Here is a 24,351-nt window from a genome sequence, read left to right on the forward strand (position 1 = left end):
GAATTTATTTATATATAAAATATATAATTTAGGGCGAAATTGAGGCGACCCGAGAATCCAGTGATCAGTGCATCGTCCAATCAAATAACTGATGAACAATGAGGGGGCGTGTCGGCCGCCAAAACACTTCCTGGACACCTGCTCTCGTGCGTCCTCGCTCCTTGCTCCCCATAGATCCCTCCTCGCTCCCCATAGATCCCTCCTCGCTCCCCATAGATCCCTCCTCGCTCCTTGCCCCCTTTTGTGGATCAGGTTGGATGTATTGATCCCCACCGATAAGACTTTTTTTTCTTTCTACTCACATTGCCACCCCTCCTAATCTCTAATTAGATTACTTTTTTTTATTGATAACACCCTCCTTATATCAGTATAGCTAACACAGATATACTCAGCAATAGAATTTGACCATAATCGAGTAATTCCAGATCTATTATTTAATTTCTGACAGAAACCCTGTCCTCTTTAACCCATGGTACTAAGCCACAAACCCTGAACAAATGCATCAATTACTTTATTGTTAAAACCAATATCTCTTGCATCTATTCAAGATTCTGGTCCTACATTTGAGGCATGGGTACGACTTCTCTCTCTACTTCAATAGATCAATTTCAGAATATTTAAATGTATAGCGAGGTTGCCCTTTAAGTCCCTTATTAACCTCAGATATCAAACCCCTACCCGTTACTGGAATCTGTTCCCGCGTTAATTGAAATCCAGAAGCAAGTTACATTTCTCCAAAAGTAAAAGGATTTTCCTTTAAACAATTTGTCAATAAGGACCATTGATATCACTCAAAATATTCAAAAGCTTTTATAATAGGAATTTCTCTCCGTTAATCATCAAGATGAAGATGGAAAACCATCTATGTGTCATTAAAAGACAGTTAATTCTATTAAGATTAATGTTTTACAACATTTCTTATATTTGTTTCAATATCTGCCGGTGTTCTTGTCTAAACTATTTTTTATTACCTTAGATAAGCATATTACAGTTTATTGTTTTTTTAATGGGATGATAAGCAGCCAAGGATAAGTAAAGTGATCAATCTCAAGGTAGACTCTCTTCTTGATTTCAGATATTACTATTGCGCAGCAAATATACAGAATATAATATATCAAGCTCCCTCAAGTTAAGCTAAATCATGTTCCTCTTCTCCTCTTCTAGCATTGGTAACCTTTAGAGTAGACTACCCTTCTCCCCAAGAAAAATGTTCATCACATAATCATTAATAATTGTTGCACAGTTTTCTAAAAAATGTGTCTTCACAGATTTATCTCCAATAACCCCGATTTGAAATAATCCAGTCTTTCCCCCTCAACCCAGACTACATTTAACATTTTCTCTGCAGCTTAAAAAATAGCATTTCCAACATTGTTCAATTATACATCGGTGTTTTGTTTTTTTGAGGCTCCGGAGATATATTTAAGAGATATAATATCCCTTTAATCCCAGACACGAGGGTGTCGGATGGTCTGACGTTTGCGAGACTTCCACAACCCGTACAAAGCAGAACCAGTCGTTGTTTCTTCCACGGTGGATGACGGAAATGATAGTTTATGAGAATAAACATAATTTATAACAATACAAAAAAACTGCCAATAGCTCTGGGACATGTAGCCGGCCCTCGTCCTGTGTTGGGCGACGCTTCCCTTCACATGTGGGTGACTGACTGGGCCACTAAGAGCCATCGTCTGCAGGTTGAAGATGAGAATGACACATTGCCTTGTTGTGTTTTCACAGCATTTTTTTTGCAGGATGAATAAAATTCCCTCGACTTTATTACTGCCCGTTGAAGCAACTCCACTGAAGCAGTTAGAGCCTCGGGTCCCTTGCTCAAGGGCACTCCATCATAGTCTAACATAGGGGGGTGAGTATGCGCCTTTCACATGATGAAATGCTCTCAACAGAAATGTATTTATTTGGTATCAATCATAAACTGCGTATACAGCCTCTTGGCTTCGATGCAACATCCGTCTTATTAATACCGTTACTACCGACTGGAAGCGTAAAACAACGCTTCTCACTTCATTTGCGCGACATTGTCTATAGATCCCGCGGGGTCCCTTTTGTGCAGCAGAAAGTGTCCTTGCACCAGGGCGGCGCTGATCTCGGAGTGGGCGGCCAAGGCGCGCTCCGCAAAGCGCTCCCCTTCGGAGGCCGGCTCGTCTGGGTAGAACCGCCAGAACATCTGCGTGAGCTGCCAGTGCGTGCAATTGCCGATGTACTGCTTCAGGTCAACGCGGCCCGGTCGGATCAGGGCAGGGTCTAACCTGTGTGCAGAGGTGACAAGCGAGAGGGGCAGTTAATGTCACTGAAGATACCAGGAGGATGCACCGAGTGTTAGGACACACTTCATAAATACTGTTTACAATTTCTCTTCCAACAGTACCTGTCAATGAAGTTGGTGGTCATAAAAACTATTCTGGCCTCAGATGAAGCCACTCCATCCAGAGCGTTAAGCAGGCCACTGAAGGTCAGTCTCCCCATTCCCTGGTAGGCCACAGGGTCTGGGAGGAGAAGCACAAGCGAAAACATCTCACGGGTTAATGTAAACAGAGAGACTGATGTGTAATTTCTAGTCATATTCGTATAGTTAAACCACTTCTTTGTGTCGAGTTTCTAACCCCAAACCGCCGGACGTTCCCCCGTCACTCACTCTCTGCGTGAAGCAGATCTCGGCTGACAAAGGCCGCGTCCACGTCCTCCAGCAGGATGATGCTCTGCTGCGGCGCCACGCTCAGCAGGTGGTTCAGACGGTCATCCGAGAGGCTCTGGTCACTCAGGCTCATCAGACAGATGCTGTAGCCCAGCTCGCCTGCCAGGGCCGTGCTGGAAGGACAACGAGCCGCGGAGACGGAGGTGAAATTACATCCCAAAGCACAAAGCCGGCCCGCAGCCCCGTTATTCAACCACACAGAGTCTGAACGAGCTCAAAGCCAAAGCACACTCACATAAAGCTGCTTTTCCCGCACCCTGGGGGGCCATAGAGCAGATATCCTCTTCTGTAGGGTATGCCTGCGTTGACCAAAACATATATAGATATTAACACAGAACAGAAAGAAATGTCAAAACACACAGAACAGGACTATTCGGAACATCCCCGTTGTTTTGCATGTTGTAGTTTTTAAACAACAATCCGTACATTTCATCAGTGATACCATTTTCCAAGCATACTACTACCACCGTTTATGAAAATCAGCTTGAAGATTCATATTTTCTGTGTTCATATATATATATGAAAATAAAACAATTAAACAACGTATTATGCACTGAATGAATGAGTTTAAACACGTGGCTGACACCAGGATGTTCTACCTCTCTCCGTGTACCACTTGGGGTTCCCAATGAATTCCTTCACGTCGTCCACGATCCTTTCGGCCAAGCCTCCCTCCAGGACCACGGAGCTGAGTGGTCTGCGTCGCCGTGGAAACCCAAAGGGCCTCCAATCGCCGCCCATGGCTGTGTACATCACTGTCCGTCCCTCTTCCTGCTTCAGGGCCAGTTCTCTTGCTGAAAAAAAAACATGAATGACAAGTGCACAAAATGGATTGGTTTTAATGGTTAATGGACGCAGCACACGTGTGTTGCAGCTCTCATACGGCAAGCGGCTGTGAGGTGTATGTGTGTGTGCGTATGCATAAACCTTTACCTTCTTGGAGGATATTAAAGAAGATTTGTCTGTTTCTGCCTAAAGCAGTGAAGGTCACGGTCTCCCACGGGGTCCCGGTGTGCAGATCCACCATCTGCTTCTCTCTGGTCCTCTCCACCCTGATCCACTTCCTCCCATACCTGCAGTCCACAAGAGGCGACAGCGTCAGAGGATGCGCTGCCCAAGAAATCTGTAATCGTAGGTATCATATCTGTATTTTTAGGACATCTTCAACCTAATGTAGCTTTAAAAAGAGTTATCTGGTCTGTTAAGCGCTTAGATGTATATTTAGAGAACTCTTCTGACCAGATGATGTGGTTCCCAGGGCTCGGGTGGAAGTCAAACTGCGTGTGAACCCGCCCACTCTCGTGCGCCAGGTAGGAGGTCTCCACGCTCAGGTGCTGCGTGTGCTTGCTGTGCTTGGTGATCCAGCTCAGCAGCCAGTGGTAGCTCTTGTCCCTGCAGGGCACCTCCAGGGTGATCATGTAGTTCCTGCGGAAGAAGATCATTCCCACCTGGGCACCTTTCCTGGCCACCGCCATCGCGGTCCCGATCCCAACCAGTCCAAACCCGGCCCCGAAGTACGGGTTGTCCTTCAGGCTGTCCAGAAAGTCGTACAGGGGCATGTTGCTGGTATCTGCGCGCACGCGCACCCACCCACAACCAGTGGAATCAAACTATATAGCTTATAACACCCGGTGCTAGTTTCCCGTGATACTTCCGGTCATATTCCACCGACTCGCCTTCTTTGTCTCCATCTCGAGTATCTGTCTCGAGTTGTCGTTTCCCTTGTTGCCCTCTTTTCCTTTAAAGAAACCTCCTGTTCAACCTCCTAAACATCACCACCATGTGTACATGGTGCGCAACAGTGACAGCGACCTCTACTCCACTTCCTGTGTTCGGCGAATACCCTTCCGGCGGTCCACCACCCCTCGCTTGTTGGTTCCTACTTTGTTTTTTTAGCTTAACATTTCGCTCGTGAGCTGAGATGACAACTCACAACTGACATGAGATGAATGTTGTCGGTTGATAGCACAGCTTATGTTTGTTTTGTTTTTTTACTGAGGGCTGCACGGACCGCTACGGCGAAATGAATAGCTAGCGAGGAGCTAACGATAGCAAGAAGCTAACGATAGCTTAGCAGTGTTTTTAGCGGATTGCTACCAGTTTACACTATCAGAAGAAATAGTGCGCGCTATCTCGTATATGTAATTAGGACAGCCTGAGGAGTAAAGGTAAAGGTGAACAGTCGGATGCTGTCAAACGGATAATTATGGTTGATATTCTGTGTTTCAGACAGAATGGACCGCGGAAACACAGGCGGTAGGTTGATGTTCTGTTTTAGTGCCTTTCAGTCTGTGGGGTTTGTCAACCTGTCTAATGTCCTTCCACTGGTAAAAATAGGCCCTGATAATGAAAGCACACTCATCTCAGTTACTGTGGATGTAGTTGACAACGATGGCGATGTGAATGCATTAAGAGGATTTCGATGCAAAGAATATCGTCTCCCACTGCAATACTTTTCCTTCAAATTAATTTAAATGGTAGCTTCACAAATAAATTAAAAAAGAGTGGAATCTTGTCATTCAGATTTGAATTTGAGATGGCTTTGTCTATTTCACTGGTGAAATGTCATTTAGTTTGTGGTACAAAATTCTTCTTGAAATGACTTTCTCGAAAATTCAATATGCAACATTTCACCTTCCAGAAAACAGCCACTATGTTACCCTCCACATAAGCTCAGTGTCCACAGTGTGTACTGAAGACGTGGTCTTGATGTGTGCAACACATTAGTTACAATGTTTGTCATGCTGCATTTAAATCTGTTCAATTGTAACAAAATGCTTCTTTTTCTTTCTTTCCAGACACAGTGGAGCACAGCCATCAGGCCCCTTGCACTCGAGGTAAAACCGAGTCGGGTGTTGTGTTATACGCGTACAGAAATCCATTAAACCTGTGCTTGGTTTTCAAAAAGGAAAGTAAGATTTCACGTGAAATTTGATCAATCTGTTCATAGAAAAGGAGACTGCAGCCACTGCAAGCACCGATGGAAGCAACCGGCCTCAGGTCTCCGGTAGGCCGAAGAGAAAGCTGATCCCCGAACCGGCTCTCGCATCATCATTAACAGGAGACGGGATTGAGGGCCCGCCTGAGAGGAAGAGCCGCAATGTGAAAAGAGTGAGAAAGGCAGCGGAAAGAGACAAACCGTTAGCCGGGGGCGCCGCATCGCCGGCGTCCAAAGGTACGTACGCCAGTCTGCCTGGTATGTTACGGCGAATAGTAGTGTGTTTTTATGTGTCAATGGAAAATATACTCTCTTTCATCACAACCTTTGTCCCGAATGCTCAAAATGAATTCCACAATGTTCTTGTCCACCAGAGTACCTTGCGGAGGGATCCGAGCATACCTATCGCACCCACACCTGCCCAAAGTGTCGCCGCTGCTTCAAGATGCGCTCCCACCTGCAGGAGCACCTCCATTTACATTTCCCCGACCCCGGCCTCCAGTGTCCCAACTGCAAGCGCTACTTCACCAGCAAGAGCAAGCTGCGCATACATCGTCTCCGCGAGGCCGGTGACAAGGTCCACCGCTGCCACTTGTGTGAATACTCTGCCGTGGAGCGCAACGCCATCCGCCGCCACCTCGCCGGCGTGCACGCCGACGAGGTGGCGGACGGCACGACGGGTCGCAGCTATCCCTGCCCCACCTGCGGTCAAAGCTTTCGCCAGAGCGGGTCGCTGAAGGCCCACATGAAGACGCACAACGTCCTGTCGGGCAGCGAGCCCGCGGCCTGCTTCCGGGAGGGGTGCTCCTTCAAGAGCGCTTTGCGCAAAGAACTTCTTCGGCACGCGGCCGAGGTGCACGGGGTCGAGGCCGCGGAGTGTCGTCACCACGCCTGCGGCGCCGTCTTCCAAAGCGAGATGGACATGGAGGCTCACCATCGGACGCACCTCGCCTACCACTGCTCCCAGTGTGATTTCTCTTGTTCCAATAAGACCGTCTTCCTCCGGCACCAGCGGCACGGGCACCCGGGAAACGACGAGCTCCGCTGTGACTTTTGCCCCTTCGTCACGTTCAACCCCGTAGAGTTCGAGCAGCACATCGGTCATCTGCACGCCAACGAGAAGATCCATCGCTGCCCTCAGTGCAGCTACGTGACCTCGCACAAACGGGGCTTGAAGCGCCACCAGCTGATGCACAGCGGTGAGGAGCGACTCGATTTTTTATTTCTTATCCGATTCTCGCCTCCCGGAGTCTCACGTTTGGCCTTTGCGTAGCCACTTCTATTCACCTGATTTTAAATCTCTTTCAACAGGTGAGAAGCCCCACAAGTGTAGCATGTGTGACTTCAGATGCCGGGATGAGTCGTACCTCTCGAAGCATATGCTCACTCACTCAGACGACAAGAACTTCATGTGCGCTGAATGTGGATACGTCACTAAATGGAAGCACTATCTGAATGTCCACATGAGGAAACATGCTGGAGACCTCAGGTAGATATACCTCAGTAGCTTCTGTACAACCATTGGTTATGTTTTTCTTATTTAGATTAGTGCAGTGCCCATACTGGCTTATTCTCAATGTGTTACGTTGTTATGAGCTAACTTCCTGTCTCCTGTCCTATAGGTACCGGTGTGACCAGTGCCCCTACCGCTGCCACCGCATGGACCAGCTAAACAGCCACAAGTTACGGCATCAGGCCAAATCCCTCATGTGCGAGATCTGCGCGTATGCCTGCAAGCGGAAATACGAGCTCCGCAATCACATGTTGGCCAAACACTGTGGCGAGGAGAAACCGCCGTCTGTCTTTAAGTGCAAATACTGCACATACACCACCTGCTACAGACAAGCCCTGCAAAACCACGAGAACTGCAAACACACCAAGCAGAAAGAGTTCCGCTGTGCCCTCTGCTTCTATTCCTCCTTCAGCAGCATCAGCCTCTTTCTCCACAAGAGGAAAGCTCACGGCTATGTACCCGGGGACAAAGCGTGGCTAGAGAACTACGCCGCGAAGGAGAAGGAGAGGAACTCGACCGAGTTCTTGCAGGATTTTTACGAAAAGCCCCCGGTAGGTCGCGAGCCGCCTGAACCGTCCACTTCTGAAGGACCCCCACCTTCTCAGAGAGAACTATGTGATCTTCCTGGCTCGGCAGATCACGGTGCCGGCGAAGGTCCACGAACTGTGGATCCTGTGGCTACTTTTGATATTGTTAACGAAGGTGTTTCTGACAGTCCTCCATCTGCGAACAGTCCCGAGGAGTACTGTACTCTCGTCTTAACGACGCTATCGACCACAGACTATCAGACCTCCTCTCTGCAAAGTCCGGGAGAAGCCTGCACCGATCAAGCTCCAAGCACAGACGATTTAAATCGTAATGGCTTTGACATCTCACAAGAGAAGGCAGGCTCATCTCCCTCTTCATCAGAGGAAGACCACGTAGCTGTGGTGGATGCAGAGTGTGAACAAAGTGACTTGGATAACAGCATTGTGCCTCCGCATGATACAAGTCAACCAGTTGTACCGAGGGAGTGTCGAACATCTGCGGTGGAGAAGGACGGTGGATCAATCGGCTCCACTTCTCCGCCCAAGGAGAACAAGCCTTTGGAATCTGAGATCCGTCTGAAAGCGATGAAGAAGCACGACAAGGACCAAGCAGACGCCATGGTTTTGGAGGGAAGGGTGCAGATGCTCGTGGTGCCAACCAAAGACGTTCACCGATGCGACAAGTGCTCTTATGTAACCGCCAAAGAGACCGTATTGAAGTACCACCGCCGGGCTTTGTGCCGCGGCAGAACAACGGGATACGAGTGCCAGGATTGTGGCGCGCAATTCAAACAGAGGCGGGGCCTCGATAGCCACCTCGCAAAGAAGTGCCCGGCGCTCCCACGAAAAACCAGGGCATTCGTAGGCATTTCAAACGCGGCAGAAGGCAACTCTACCGGAGGCCGGGGAGGATCCGAACAAGTTGACGAGGGAGCAAACGCCCATCGGACAGAACTTCTTAATCGGAGTTCCACGGGTTCAAACGATCCGGAAGAGCGTCCGAGCAAAGTTCTGACGAAGAAGCTTTTGAAAGTTAAACTTGCAAAGGAGGAGGTGTTTTCCAACGGCAAGCAGGAGGCCCTTTGCGCTAAGATGGACGGGAAATTCAAATGCAAGCTGTGCAATTTCTCATCGGTCAGGCTCACGACAGTCGAGCGACACCTCTCGCACTGCAGAAAGACCTTGAGGAAAAGAGAGAATCGGATCGCTCCAGAAGTGGAGGACGAGGACTTGGTGGACGAGCACGGTGACGCAACGGGGAGAACTTCAGAGAAACGTCGAGTCTTCTCTTGTCCAAGCTGTGCATTTAAGTGCAGTCAGAAAAGGGCGTTAGACCGTCATGAAAAGAGAGGCTGCTTGAAGCCAGACGAGGTCCAATGCACCATGTGTTCACTCGTCGCCAAGTCTCAAACTTCTCTGACCCGTCACGTCGTGTGTGTCCACAACAAAAGAAAAGTCGCTCTTGCTAATAAAAGTTTGCGTTGCCAGCTCTGCGCCTTCACCTGCAAACAGGACCGACGCCTGGCTCTACACGTCGCGCTCCAACACAAAGGCGCGCGGCCTCACCGTTGTCGCTATTGCGCCTTCAGCACCGCCAGGCGCTATCGCCTGGAGGAGCACGAGTCCCTCCACACGGGCATCGGCCGCCACGGCTGCGACGCGTGCGACAAGACCTTTGGTGCCGCGACCAAACTGCGGCAGCACAAGACGCGCGCCCACGGCAAGCGGCCGACGCACTTCTGCTCGCGCTGCGACTTCGCCGGCTACGCGCTCGACGACGTGCGGCGGCACCATCTCCGGTGCCACGCGGGGGAGCTGCGCCACCCTTGCGCTCGCTGCGACGCGGCGTTCAGTTCGGAGGTCGCGCTGAGAAACCACTGCAGGCGCGCGCACCGGCTCCAGGTGCGTTTCTCGTGCAAGCAGTGCGACTACTCGTGTGGCGGCGAGGTCTCGCTGAAGACCCACCAGGAGAAGGAGCACCCTCAGGTCAAGTGCAACACCTGCCAGGAGTCTTTTAAGACCAAGGAGGGCCTCGAGAGCCATCGGAGAACCCACCTGGCGCATCTATGTCAGCTGTGCCCCTTCGGGACCAAGACGAGGCAGCTTTTAGCTCAGCACCTTCTGAGCGACCACGAGGGGGGCTCTGTGGAGGACAAGCCCTTCAAGTGCAGCTGCTGTCCGTTTGCTTGTCGCCATCAGCTGGTGTTGGAGCAGCACTTCCGCTCGCACGGGGGCAAGCGCCTGTACAAATGCACGGACTGCGAGTATTCGACCCCAAACAAGCAGAAGATCACGTGGCACATTCGCATCCACACCGGAGAGAAGCCTTACAGCTGTGAGCAGTGCAGCTACGCCTGCACGGATCCGTCGAGGTTGAAGGTAAGGTCAAAGTTCATAGCTTGTTGTGTGTAAGATGAAAGGCCATTAAAAAAAAAAAGGTGCCGTTTTGGACAGAACATTAAACAATTAGGTCATTTATTTCTTTACAGGGACGCCAGCACATGTCTTTGTCCCGATTCTTTATTAACCAACAGTTACTCAGGAAAAAGTTAAATAAGTTAAAACCACTCTGTCCATAAAATATGAAGCCACAACCAGGAGAGAAACCGTAGCTATATTATAATATACATATAATATATAAATATATATTATAATTTATATATATATATATATATATATATATATATATATATATATGTGTGTGTGTTATATATATATATATATAATATATATAACATATTTTATATATATGGCATATATATATAACGTGTTTATATTATGTTATATATATATATATATATATTATATATATATACATACATATATATATAACGTGTTTATAATATGTCATTTATATATATATAATGTATTATATATAGATAATATATGTTTAGGCGATGATATATATATTCTATATATGTTATTTATATAGATAATATATGTTTAGGCCCTATACTGATATTGGCCGTATTTACTCAAACCAAAGCATAATGTAAATGATCCATTTAGTTTTTCTCTGTGTTATAATAATATAATAAATTCTCCCATAGCTTCACATGAGGGTTCACCAAGAAGAAAAGAAGTACCTTTGTCCAGACTGCGGCTACAAATGCAAGTGGGCGACTCAGCTGAAGTACCACATGACCAAGCACACAGGTACCATGAGCAAGGCATCGAGCTTGATAACTACCTGAACGATGATCGTTTTTCTTATTGCCTGTTATTAGCGTGAGGCCTGCAGGACATTTCTGTAAATTGGAGGTTCAGAGCATTAACATAGCAGCAAACAACTATTTACAATGTAAGTACATCGTGGAGCAGTGGTACCATAGCACCTCTGTGTGTGTTGTCGTCCCAGCTTTTGAGGCTGACCGATTCAGTGAATTTTATTCCACTAGGGGGGGGAGAAATAAGCAAGGCGTTGATGTCTCCTTTGTCTTCGGCAGGGGACAAGCCATACGCCTGCGACCAGTGCGAGTACCGCACCAACCGAGCGGACGCCCTGCGCGCCCACCGCGACACGCAGCACTGCGACCTGCGGCCTTACGTCTGCGAGAAGTGCGGCAAGGCCTTCAAGACCACTTTCATCCTGAAGACCCACCAGCGGCAGCACAGCGACGACCGGCCGTACCTGTGCGGCCTGTGCCGCAAGGCCTTCAGGTGGCCCGCGGGCCTCAGGCACCACTACCTCTCGCACACCAAGCAGAGACCTTTCCGCTGTCGCCACTGCGCCTACAGGGCCAAGCAGAAGTTCCAGGTGGTCAAGCATTTGCGCCGGCACCACCCGGAGGTGTCGGCGGAGCAAGGGGTGGCGAAGGACTCTGACGCTGTCGGCCTGACCCTGAAGGAGGCGTTGGAGGGGACGCTTGATGAGAGAGCGGAGGAGGAGGAGGAGGAGGAGGAGGAGGAGGGGATGGCCGACGAAGCACAGGCAGTAAATGAGGAGGTTGTGCAAAGAGAGGAAGACCGTGCACGATAGATGCAGTGGCCGATTCGGATTGTAGATGGACGATTGTTGCCAAAAGGAACTGTGAAATAACTTGTTAATGTATAACTGAACCACTTGTGGATTGAAAAGGAAGGAAAACCACGTTTTATTCTAAGTCCTTTTCGATATTGGTTGTGATTAAGAAACCTTTGTGTGAATAAATGAGCCTCCGTGAGTCGAACACGTATTGGAATGCAATGAAATGCATGTATTTACAGGCCTATGTACATTAATTTACATTATACACAACATGACCGTGTGGAATTAGTACATTGGTTAATAGAAATAACCTGAGCAGGCACTTATCATCATAATGCAAAGTTCTGAGTAATTCATAATAGTAGGTTTATAATACTGGTTATATACAATACATTTAATGTCTGACGGGTATATATATATATTTTTTTAAATTCTAGACATGCAGTCATCCTTCAAGTTCCCCTCATTCCCCAGCCAATAATAATAAAAAAAAAAATTTAAAAGCCCTGAAGGCAATATTTCTAAAAAGAAAAAAGTTGAATTTAAAATTGCTCATATTTGACATGTTTTTAGTCCTACGCAGTATCTTTTTACCCTTTTTTCAGAGGTGCAATGTGTACGTCCCAAATCTGGACCAAGTGATACAAAATAACACCGTCATCTTAAAATCTTCACGTTAGCAAGAAAAACCCACGTAAAAAAATATGAATCGAATCCTTTTGGAATGTTTTTTTGCGGTACGGATCAATGTTTAGCATTGCGTTGCTTCTTTTCCATTTCTCCTCTGTTCTTAATTTAAAAAACGCTTGACCTTGACCTTTACACATTGCACCTTTAAGTTAACCTACTGGCAAACGCCCCAATATCAGATAAAAAGCAACGGTGCGTCCTTCTGGTCCTCTCGCATCCTCAGATTGGACTTTCTTCATGTGAGCTCGGAGATGCTGACGTTGACAAAGAGGGAGGAGGGAGGGATCGCGGTTCCATCTTTGGAGAGCAGATGAATGTGACGATAGCCTGGAAGGGGAAAAGACTGGATTTTTGCATCTGGTTCTCTTCAGGCAACGTGTCATCGAATGGACATATTTAATGAGCGCTGCTTCGCGACTCACCTGCTTGAATGCACGCGAACGGAAGCGTGAGCTGTCCGATGAAGTCGTTCCTGGACGCCTTGTCGTAGTCCTCCACCTCGAAGCGGACCAAGGCCAGCTCGGGGGCGTGGACGACGAAGTTTAAGGTCTCGTTCCACACCGGGTTGAAACCTGCAGGTAGAGGGCAGTAGAGGAGCGAGCGTGACCAACAAGGGAGGACACTTTTATTTATTTTCTTTTTTATATCTCCAAATATAGTATCTCATACTTTTCACATTGATCATCAAAAGCCATATGCAAAATAAAAAGGGCCCATGCTCTCACCGTTGTTGTTGATGTGACTGGTCTCTTCCTTGGCCTGGTCCTGGGGCACCCCATAGATCTCCACTCTGACCAGGGGGTCTACGATAGAGCCCTCTTTCTGGTTCACCTTGGGGAGCTGCTGCCCGCTGATCACCTGATGAGCACATCGGCGTATTAGATGAGGACGCCGCCGTTATCGTAGTCGCACAGAAGAAAAATATTGCAGTCTTGAAACCTGTATGGATAGGCGGAGCGGTCGGTAGCCTCGCCGCTCTCCGGGCTTCTCTGGACCGAACCGAGTGCTGCCGTCTCGCATGAAGTCCGGCTTGAGGACGTAGCCGCAGCCTCCGTTCTGCCCGAACAGCCCGTCGTTCAGGTCCATTTCTAGACCGGCGGTCTGGAAGTTCAGAGCCACTTTTTTTTGAGGAAGAAGAAGAAAAAACAACAGAATGGAGATAATGTATTTCACGTCTCTTATTTTTTGGCTGCATCACGTGATTTCCAAGAACCAGATTCTGTAATCTAGCCATCAAAGTTCATGCGAGAAGTCCAGCAGAGGACTTGCATCCAGAGCCGGCGGCCTCGTGACAGGAAGCGTCCTCCAGCCGCTGGTCCAGACCTCCGTTTCAACATCTCGAGGTAACTGTACTGTACTTGAGTATTTAAGCACCATTTAATGCTACATTATACTTCTACTCTGCTGCACTTTTGGAGGAAGATGTTGTAGTTTTTACTCCATTAGGTTTATTTGATAACTTCAGTCTCTCGCAGATTAGATGAATAATTAATAAAAAAATATACATTTGACTAATAAATGACGGCATACATTTGGAGATTAAGCGGCACAGATGCTGCATAAAGTCATTTGAATTAGCTCCAACTTTACCAACTGCAACATTAAAGTAATGAACACATTAATGCGTCAATAGTTCAAATTTAATAATATAATTGACATTCTTCTGAAATGGGCCTTTTTGCACGATGAGTACAGTATATGCAATAGAATGAAATAAAATCTAGAGTGACGTTAAGTTAAGCTCATAAGTAATCTTTCGTAATCTCAGCTAGTTCTAAAGCTTGCAACGTGATTTAAAGTCAAACAATGATTTAATGGGGTTTTAAAAAAAATGAATCCTCAGATGTTAAAGATGCATCGCATTAGGAAGTTACATTGTTTTCATCCAGCAGCGATGGTATTATTTTATGTTGCAGTTGTGTGTGCTATTCATATTTGGGGGGCTCACCTATCTGGTTGCCAACATTCCACATCTCCTGCGGGTTGTAGTTGGAGGAGTCCGTCCTGAGGCCTCCGGGGTAGATCCTGCTCAGATGACGTGCGTTGTACTGCACAAAATCTGTCCCTGGAGGAAGGTTTGCAGAGGATTAACCCACTACTCCTCCATCTATGGCTCAGATATCATTATATATAATATAATAATGTAAAAGGAAAGATACTCTTTGTTACACGTGGTCGTGTTCATGTTCACCTGCGTCCTTCGCGAGCCTCTTGGCCTTGGACTCAGAGAAAGAGGACATCTCGTAGCATTGGGCGTGTGCACGAGCGTGCTCAAAGCCATGGAAGTGCACGCTCTTGCAGTAAACCACCAGGTCGGACAGATCCCGGGACAGTTTGGACTTGGATTTCTGCAAAAGTGGAGAATTAAAAAAAAAAAAAAGAAGCTAAATGAGCCGTTACACACAAATGTAGTGCAATGCAATTGATGCATATGTTAAGTTGTTTCCAGTAATCTTCTAATATATCTGCAGAAAATGTGCAACTAGCGTAAACAAGCAGCCGCCATGTTGTTTCAATCCTCAGAAGCGGACATATTCAAACGCTGTCTTTAGTTATTTCATTCATTATGAGCAATTATTACCCAACTATGTCCATATTCAGCACTATATATCATTTATATATTTGCTAGTAGTGCCCACCGACCCACAAACTGTGAAATAAGACGACCGAGTCAGCGTTTTGACGCCGGCTCTTTAGAATATGACGCCCATGACTTGAGAAGCGCCTCTGTAAATATGCACTATATGATTCTCCCATTTTCAGACAGTGGGAGAATGAATGTGGTTTTTTTTTTAACAGTAAAGCATATATTCGAGCAGACAACCCAAAATGCAAGTCTGAAAACTGAAAACGAATATATTTGCCCTTGAATATTGCAGAATCAAATAAATCGTCGCCAAACAACAACAATTCAACTCTCTCCCCTTCATCGCCTCTAATTAAAATCATTAAAGCCACAAAATGCTTCCAATTAATCACTCACCGCCCAGCTGGGACATGCTGATTTCTCCTTGCAGCCGAGGAGACGCACAATCAATGGCTTCCTGTTTCTGTTCACTATCTCCCTCCTCCTCCCACAGTCTCGCCTCACCGTCTCTTACCCAGTTTCCTGTCTCTCTCTCTCTCTCTCTCTCTCTCTATAATCAAGCTGTCTTGTCGTCTTTCAAAATGTCTCCACTTACGAGCCGTTGGTCCAATCGCGCTAAAATAAATCAGGTTTCTTGAATTAAACCAAATATCGTGACGTATGGCGTTCATGTACCTTCCCCGTTTCATTTGCACACTCGGCAGGCGGCGGGTCCTCTGTGGACGGGCTCTCGGCATCGTCGTTGGCCATCTCCTCCTCATCGCTGACTTCGTCCGTCGGGGTTTCGTCGACGCAGTCTCCCGGATCGCTGATCTTCTTGGCCTTCAGCAGAATCTTCCCCCTCAGTTCCTGCGATGGACACACAAAATGAAGTGGATTGTTACATTCCCCCCCCCCCCAGCATTGAGACAAACTGCCTCCACTTCATTTGGAAGTAGCTCTGAGGACTTGTTTAAATCCAGTTACACGAAGAGATCCAACGATGTCATCGTAACGGGGCGCCGAACGAGTGACGCAACGCGTGACGAATCGACAATGAACTCTCAAAATGTCACAGACGACTCCCAGAGCACTTTGCCGTGTCTCCTAACTAAATGCAGCACGATTAGATCGCCTAAATGCACCGTGGAGTTCCTGCGCACAGCATGCCTGTGCCATTACTCCGGGTTAGCATCGATTGTTCTTAAGTGCTCTAATGGAAAAGAGGACTTAGGCTTTCAGGGTGAGCGGAAGACGGATCGCCTTCGTCTAGTTTCCTTCAGATCAAACGTTGTCCGACTACATTTCATTCCTAAAGACTCAAAGCTTGAATGTTCTCATCATTTAAAATGTTTAATCAGAAATGAACGTAACGGCGTCGCTATTTTCAGCTGCAACAGCTTTGTTGTTTGCTTATCAGCTCAAAATAAAATTCCCAGGAAATGACAGCAACAAAGTTGAGGGTAGTTTTAAAAAAAAATTTTTAGAAATCATTCGGGGCTTGAGCCCCAAATCTCCGGACAGATTCTCACCTGTGGAGAAGGGAGCTGTTGAGGGAGCTGCCCGTCCAGCGGGGCGCTGAGGAGTGTGTCACCCAGGATCTGAGTGAGGTGCTGGGCCATGAGCGTCTGCTGCTCCACACCACAGTGATTCTCCAGAGACAGGATGACTGGGAAGTCCGACGCCTATCACACAGGAAAGAGGAGACCAGTGGCCTTCAAATGGTTTCTGCTCCTTGTGTGTTACCCACTGCTCCTTGTGTGCTACCCACTGCTCCTTGTGTGTTACCCACTGCTCCTTGTGTGCTAACCACTGCTCCTTGTGTGCTCCTTGTGTGTTACCCACTGCTCCTTGTGTGTTACCCACTGCTCCTTGTGTGCTAACCACTGCTCCTTGTGTGCTACCCACTGCTCCTTGTGTGTTACCCACTGTTCCTTGTTCCTTGTGTGTTACCCACTGCTCCTTGTGTGTTACCCACTGCTCCTTGTGTGCTAACCACTGCTCCTTGTGTGCTCCTTGTGTGTTACCCACTGCTCCTTGTGTGTTACCCACTGCTCCTTGTGTGTTAACCACTGCTCCTTGTGTGTTACCCACTGCTCCTTGTGTGCTACCCACTGCTCCTTGTGTGCTACCCACTGCTCCTTGTGTGTTACCCACTGCTCCTTGTGTGCTACCCACTGCTCCTTGTGTGCTACCCACTGCTCCTTGTGTGCTAACCACTGCTCCTTGTGTGCTCCTTGTGTGTTACCCACTGCTCCTTGTGTGTTACCCACTGCTCCTTGTGTGCTAACCACTGCTCCTTGTGTGCTACCCACTGCTCCTTGTGTGTTACCCACTGCTCCTTGTGTGTTACCCACTGTTCCTTGTTCCTTGTGTGTTACCCACTGCTCCTTGTGTGTTACCCACTGCTCCTTGTGTGTTACCCACTGCTCCTTGTGTGCTATCCACTGCTCCTTGTGTGTTAACCACTGCTCTTTTACTTTTCACTTTAGATTGTGTTTGTGGTGCTCACAACATTGAAGAATATCAATAGACAAATATTTTTTTTTTTTGTAAAAAAAACAATTCCGTGTAACCCACAGACAAACCCTATCAAGAGTTTTTACGGGGACTATTTCTAAATGAAAGATGTTTTCTGTGCTCACCTTGAAGGCGTATTCCTTCAGCGTTGAAACAACGTCTCTAAAGAGAATCTTAGAAGTCCAAGTGTGACCGTGATACACGACGGGTTCCCCGTCACTGCCGTCCCAGCAGTCCACCTCCACACAACGGCAGCCTCTCTTCAGGGCTCTAAACACACACACACACACACACACACACACACACACACAGCATCAGGTAAACGTGTCTGTTGCATATCAATCTACTACTGTCAATCTACCGTGTGTGTGTGTGTGTGTGTGTGTGTAGTACTCACTGGATGTATGCCTCCAGGCTGCTCTGTCCTCGCAGCTGGTCCTCCAGGAGGTAGGTGTTGTGCGAGGAAGAGATGAAGTAGTGGCAAAGCGGCTGGCTCATGTCCTGGTGAAGCTCCCGATGCTCGGGTTTAAATACGGAGCCCTCCAGTGAGCACAGGTAGATCTGGAAGCCGTCCAGCGACATGGCGCTCTGCTTCTTGGCTGCACAGATTGGGTGTTTTGGGGTTATGAGAAGCACCTCGACTCGGGCTAAAAGGCTCTTGACTTCAGGACTATCCACAGGTCAAGCGGTGCAGGTCACACGGTATAAGTCTTTGAAGAGGTGCTGGAGTTTAATAAGTATAAGTAGACTGAAAAGAAAGTCAATGCTATTGGTTTGGCTCCAGGGATCACTGTGTATTTTGGTCCTAGTCCTAAAACCAGGAAATTCACTTCCCTCTTTTCAAAGTCAGAGTTTTTTTATTTTTATTATTGGTTTTTGGTTTAGATTAATGAAATGAAAGTCTGAGGTTAAGTTTAAGAGGTTTTAAAACTCTGTTCTACGTAATAAGATCCGTAGCTTTAAAGCGTCTAAAAAAGCGGCAGGTGCTATCAAGTGGCTCCAGCATGTCATCGCAGCCTCGTTGTTGGCTACTCGTGCTCAGGTGGCCACGGTGTCGTTTGTTTGTAGCCTACTGTTAGCTCTTTACTGCTAACGACTGCATTCACGCTACCGCATTAGAACATCTCATATATATTCCTATTATCGCATCGATCACGTGTGGATGTATTGCACCTCCCCCCCCCCATCTTCCTCAGATATCATGCACATGCTACCTTCACCTGATCCGGATGGTTCGTAGCGGTCGATTAGCTCCCGGGCATGCTGGGAGCTCTGCTCGCCCTCGTGCTGCTCTATGCTCAGGAAGTTCTCCAGCTCGTTCAGCATTAACTTCTCTCCGTCTTCGGCGTAGTCCTGGAACACCTTCCACACTTCGTCCCTCTGGGTCAGCATCTTGTAGAAATGGACAAACTGCTCGATTTCCAAAGAGCCGCTCTCCGACTTGTCGGCCATCTGTGGGAATTAAGGTGCTTTTATTCCCGTGGTGTCTGGGTTTGGACACAGTTAGACCTCCAAAAAGCGCCAAAAGCTCACCGTGAAGAGATGCAGAGCATGTTCCTCATCCATGTCCACGTTCATCATCTTCAGCAGCGTCCGCACCTCTTTGAAATTCATCTTCCCGTCTTTGTTCTTGTCGGCTCTCTGAAACCAGTCCCAGACCCACCTGAGGAGACGCTGAGGGGAAAAAACGCCGGCTCTCGAGTGTCGTGGATCAAGAGGAACTTCATTCAAAATTGTTATCATCAGCTGGAGACTTGATAATGTTTTTTTATTTTTTTTTATCTGTGGTCTTGGAGCACCAGACACAGTAAATGCACGACAGGAAAAAGGATACTGGTCCAGCCGCTCCTTCTCGTCCATGGTTTGGGCCTTGTGAATCAGCTTGCGCACTCCCCGGATCCAGGCCTTGGCTTCCTCCGGCGTCTCGGTCACGAGGTCCAGGTTGCCCTGGCGACCGTGAAACACCAAGGTGAAGCAGACGTCGGCGGGGAACTCCTCGGCGACGCTCAGCAGGACCTCCGACTGGTGGCCCTCACGCACAGCCTCCACCTCGGTGACGGAGACTGAGACATGACGGGTGTGTGGATGGTTAAAGGTTACACTGTTTTTAATGGGTATTTAAATAAGCTTCTGTGGACAGCTTTTAGGTTTTATTGAGCTTAGGCGGGGTTAGGAACCATTGTTGTTGTGGACCCTTTAAGGCCGGTTTATATTGGACTACACCACATCTGCATTAAACTGCAGTGGGCGCCCTGGACAAGTGTATTTTTGCTGGGCTCCTGATGACCGCCTGTGTACATGGCAGCTACGTTACTTTCACAAAACACCCAGAAACCTGCCTGACCCCAAGTTGTATGCGAGTTCAGTACTTTGAGGCAATTTGATCAAACTTTATCCGAGTGAACCCAACGTAAACTAAGACAACTAAGACACGATCTCAAACACAAGGGTTTCTGTCGAAAGACCGACGACACAGGGTTGAATAATGAAGGTACATTTTTGGATGGTATTGTACTTTAGTGGCACCATTTGGGGCTTCTGGGGGCCCCAGGACGGCCCCAAAGATACCACCGTCATTGGAATATGTAGCCACTCTATGTAGCTTAGCTTAGCTTAGCATAACGATGGGAATCAGCGTGGAATAGCTAGCCTGGCTCTGTCAGATGGAAACAAGATTTGCCGTACCTGCACGTCTTAACTTGACGATTACCAAGAAAACAACAACAAAAACAACCAGTGATGCCTCCCTTCCCTGAACTTAAAAAAACTTTGATGCATGTTTTAGAATCCCGGACGCGTGCTCGTGGCCTGGGCCGGGCAGCTGACTGAGGTCTCGACCGACCACGTCTTCAACCTGTCACTGGCCCAAGCAGCTGTTCCTTCAAAAACTTCAAAACCACTTCCAGACTGCCAGTGCCAGAACACGTCATTGACCTGTTTTTACTCCTCCACCGACCGCCATGAAGTGCCTTCAGAGGCTGGAGAAAATATATATGCGTATCAACCACACTGGACCCCGTCCAATTTGCTAAGCTAAGCTATCCCACTGCTAGCTGTAGCTTCCTATGCACCAGACAGACTTGAGAGTGGCGTTGATCCTTAATGTATTTCCAAAAAATGTCACACTATTCCTTTAGCTAGAGTATTTATATCGTTTTTAATAAGCTTTGGACCGAGGTAAAGGTCAAGCCCCACAATGTCACTGAACTTGAACAACAGTGTATGAGGTCCAGGTACGACGAGGTCACACACACTCCGGTACTCACAGGTGCTGTGGCCTCTGCCCGCCCATCTGGACTTGTACCAGATCGTCAGGCCGTCCTCCAGGAGGCGGAAATGGCGCTGCTTCTTCCACGATTTGGACTTGACTTTTCTCAGAGTCGACCCCGCCATCATCACCTTGACGTCTGGGTCATCTTGGACGCCTGCGCCGGGGTCAGGGCTCGGGTTAGTGTGCGCACGTAAAGCGTGTATGTGTAACAGATTCGTTTTACTCACGTGAACCTTCAGGATCCATTGCTATTCTTGAATCATGCCAAAAGGAAATGCGTGTGGAGAATTGTTCCAGATGCTTTCCCCCTGTTTGCAAACAAAATGGTTTTTTTTTTTAAAGCTCTGTGTTCATTCCACCGATGCATAAACTACGTAAATACAAATAAAAACAGCACAATATGAATCTTTAATTTCCCACGGAAAGGTTTTTGCCGGGACGGACTTTCACCTTCTTTCAAATTGAAATAGTTCTACAAAACTTTAGTGCTTAATATACCATAAAAAAAAGAAGATGCAATCCGACAAGGATTTAGTCAACTTCGGGCCCTAAATGCCAAGGTAGCTTTTAAATATTGATTCGCTCACACCATCGTACTTTCATCATTGATTACATTACATTACATTTAGCTGACGCTTTTATCCAAAGCGACTTACACTCATGCGCACACGGCTACGGGGAGCAATTCGGGGTTAAAAGTCTTGCTCAAGGGCACATCGACGAGGGCTAGCGGAGGCGGGGATTGAACCTCTGATCCTCTGATTGACAGACCTGCTAACCTGCTGACCCTCAGTCGTCATTCACGATGGGCAGAGCAACTCAATCCAAGAGAACGCAGTCAATCAGTGCAATCAAGACATGTTTAATGTATTTTATGTAACTCCATTGGTTCTAAAATCATCGTGTGGTTCATGGTTTCCTGAGGATGTATCCCGTGACACAGTGAGGTTAATGCTTTTGGTTTGGACTGAAATGTCTCCACACATATTGGATGCCATATTGCTGTTGGATCGGGTACGATTCCCATCCACTTCAGCTTGTGTTTTATTAGCTCATTTTTAACATAACTTTTGGTGAATATGGTGAATATGCCCCCTGCTTAACGTGCATTGTCATGGTGACCATGTTGCCATGTTATGATGGTTTACGACCGCCATGTCTGTAATGCATTATTAACACGCGGCACTACAATCTGCTTATGGCACTACATTATAGTAATGAGCACTCGTAAAAACTCATCATGCTTTATAACTATGATAATGCCGTTTTTGATACCATCAGGTATATCATAATGATCATTATAATTTCCCAACAAAAGTGACTACTTAAAAAAAAGATAGAAAAGATAGAAAAAAGATAGAAAACGTGGATCAAACACTTCCAGAGAGGGAAGGTTTTTTATTCCCGTCTGACAGATATCCTTTCCTTTCATTGTCTCCTGAAATAACAAGATCTAGTCTTGGGTTGTGTGTGTGTGTGTGTGTGTGTGTGTGTGTGTGTGTGTGTGTGTGTGTGTGCGTGTGTGTGTGTGTGTGTGTGTGTTTCCACTGGCAAGTTGAAGAGAAAAGTAGCCAGAGTTCTCACCACAGTATGACTGACAGGAATGCTCTTTGCAGTCACACACACTTTTAATATCTCATTCCTACTGAAAAGGAAAAGGGGGAGAAGACGTGAAAGACGTGAGGCTTATTTTCCACAGTTATTTGCTCCATAAACGTGTTGTGTGTTCACCGCGGGGCCACGTCAAAGAGCTTTTTTCACATCCCAGTGAGGTTCACCCCCCCCCCACCCTTCCTCCTCAGACTTTTAAAGCTGCAATGTTTTATATTATTTTTGGGGGGGGGGGGGTCATGCGTTTTTTGTTGTGGATGTGCGCTCTCCTCAGGCGGGATGAGTGAGTCACGCGAGGCCGCTTCTTCAGGGAATTCACTGACCACTGACCGCACGCGCACGCACACACACACACGCACGCACACACACACGCACACACACACACACACACACACAGACAAACACATGACTAACAGCCGCATTGGGAATACACAAGTCAGTTATGAAGTCTTGTAGTCTGGGTTTAAATCCGTTGTATCCAACATCTTCGCCCCGTACAGTCGGATCTGTGTCCTGATCAGGACACACAATCATGTGAAGATTTCTACACACACACACACACAAGTGAAAAGGCAGCGTGCATCCAATAAATAATATATATATATAACTCTGGCTCGGAGGGAGGACTGTAAATTAGAACCAGAGGCAGAAAAATGAGCCAGAAAAAAAAGCATCACATCAGCAAAGCCCATATGCAAGAGAGAAAGAACGAGTCGGTCCAACTACAATTTGTGTATTAAAGAGTTAGACTTACCAAAAGTGAAGGTCCCACTGGGGGTATTGTGAGCCAGACCTCCAGAGAGGCCCTCAAATACCGAGGGGGGTAGGGCCCTGGATGGCCGGCCCGAGACTCGACTCGGGGTATGTCACACTGGCCCCCGTACGCATGAGATCCAGACCCGAAGGAGAGTCCAGTGACCGTTAGATGAGCTCCGGGCATTAACAGACTGGGGAGTGTCTTCAGGGAAATCTGGCTCAGCCTCCTCCCCTCTCACTGGGTCTGGGAAACCCGATTCCCTAGTCACTGCTGCCGCACGCCCCTCCCCCCTCCTCCCTCCCTCCCTCTCCCCCCACAGCCTTCCTTCCTTTCCTGCCACTCCCTCACTCGGCCATCCGCAGACCCCCTCGCTGCATCTGGCGGTGGGAAGAGGTTCACTCCCCTCAGCCGGCCTCGCCTCGTCCTTTGGGTAATGGCCCAGGCTCTGCAGTCACTTGTGTTTCTGCATCGGCGCCGATTACCGGCTAATCCAATCCACGGTAAACGGTTTGAGGTGTCGGGGGAATGAAGCCCAATTAGAATACAATGAGAAATACCTACAGTGCATGAAAGATGGCCATAGTCTGAGCCAAGGATGATAAAGGGCTGGACTGTATGCCACAGAGAGACAACCTTTTGGACACAGCTTTCATCTAGATGTCTTTCATCTATATGTCTTTCTAGATGTCTTTAATCTATATGTCTTTCTAGATGTCTTTAATCTAGATGTATTTCATCTATATGTCTTTCTATGTGTCTTTCATCTATATGTCTTTCTATATGTCTTTAATCTATGTCTTTCATCTAGATGTCTTTAATCTATGTCTTTCTAGATGTCTTTAATCTATGTCTTTCTATATGTCTTTCATCTAGATGTCTTTAATCTATGTCTTTATGTCTTTCTAGATGTCTTTAATCTATGTCTTTCTATATGTTTTTCATCTATATGTCTTTGCTGTACCAACATGCACGTGAACCTGCATTGGTAGTCTGTGTGGATGCCTGAATCTCTAATAGCGACGCAGGCATCACTTTCCCCTACTCTCAAAAACTAGTGGCACTAATGCACTCGTCCATTTGACACGGCAGCTCTTTCCTCATAAAAGGGTAAACGGACAAAAACTGAGGAGCTGAGGGATGTGCTCACAAATGAAAGGCTCGAGCGGCGGGGAGGGGAAGGGGGGGGGTCCTGCGATAATGGAGCCTACGGGGGGCCACGATCTGTTAATGTCCCGGTGAGAGGAAACCGAAGGCTCGTCGGTGCCGAGTGAGCAC

The 24,351-nt window shown here is 47.4% G+C and overlaps 3 protein-coding genes across 4 annotated transcripts; 1 reads left to right on the forward strand and 2 right to left on the reverse strand.

Annotated features, from left to right (window-relative positions):
• Positions 1-1,519: 1,519 nt before the first annotated feature.
• Positions 1,520-4,982, reverse strand: LOC117750157 (mitochondrial chaperone BCS1). Its single transcript, XM_034561175.1, has 7 exons — positions 3,956-4,982; positions 3,650-3,789; positions 3,316-3,510; positions 2,952-3,015; positions 2,657-2,829; positions 2,390-2,507; positions 1,520-2,270 (listed from the first exon to the last, which is right to left on the reverse strand). Exons 1-7 carry the CDS (start codon positions 4,273-4,275, stop codon positions 2,021-2,023), a joined length of 1,260 nt encoding a protein of 419 aa, XP_034417066.1. The 5' UTR covers positions 4,276-4,982; the 3' UTR covers positions 1,520-2,020.
• Positions 4,951-11,863, forward strand: znf142 (zinc finger protein 142). Its single transcript, XM_034561786.1, has 8 exons — positions 4,951-4,972; positions 5,515-5,553; positions 5,667-5,891; positions 6,029-6,853; positions 6,966-7,143; positions 7,277-10,073; positions 10,745-10,850; positions 11,141-11,863. Exons 1-8 carry the CDS (start codon positions 4,951-4,953, stop codon positions 11,671-11,673), a joined length of 4,725 nt encoding a protein of 1,574 aa, XP_034417677.1. The 3' UTR covers positions 11,674-11,863.
• A 7-nt stretch (positions 11,864-11,870) lies between these two features.
• plcd4b (phospholipase C, delta 4b) lies at positions 11,871-23,347 on the reverse strand. 2 transcript variants are annotated; one of them, XM_034561172.1, is made up of 16 exons: positions 23,074-23,347; positions 20,936-21,016; positions 20,704-20,862; positions 19,272-19,500; positions 18,971-19,100; positions 18,658-18,889; positions 17,835-18,036; positions 17,563-17,707; positions 16,450-16,602; positions 15,614-15,787; positions 14,543-14,699; positions 14,300-14,416; positions 13,291-13,469; positions 13,077-13,209; positions 12,774-12,923; positions 11,871-12,678 (listed from the first exon to the last, which is right to left on the reverse strand). In XM_034561172.1, exons 2-16 carry the CDS (start codon positions 20,952-20,954, stop codon positions 12,587-12,589), a joined length of 2,271 nt encoding a protein of 756 aa, XP_034417063.1. In that variant the 5' UTR covers positions 20,955-21,016; positions 23,074-23,347; the 3' UTR covers positions 11,871-12,586. The 2 variants fall into 2 exon arrangements, with proteins under 2 accessions (XP_034417063.1, XP_034417062.1); XM_034561171.1 differs by having other exon boundaries at positions 11,891-12,678; positions 18,971-19,500; positions 23,074-23,292.
• Positions 23,348-24,351: the final 1,004 nt, after the last annotated feature.

This window comes from Cyclopterus lumpus, chromosome 21, assembly GCF_009769545.1.
Source record: "Cyclopterus lumpus isolate fCycLum1 chromosome 21, fCycLum1.pri, whole genome shotgun sequence".
NCBI lineage: Eukaryota > Metazoa > Chordata > Actinopteri > Perciformes > Cyclopteridae > Cyclopterus > Cyclopterus lumpus.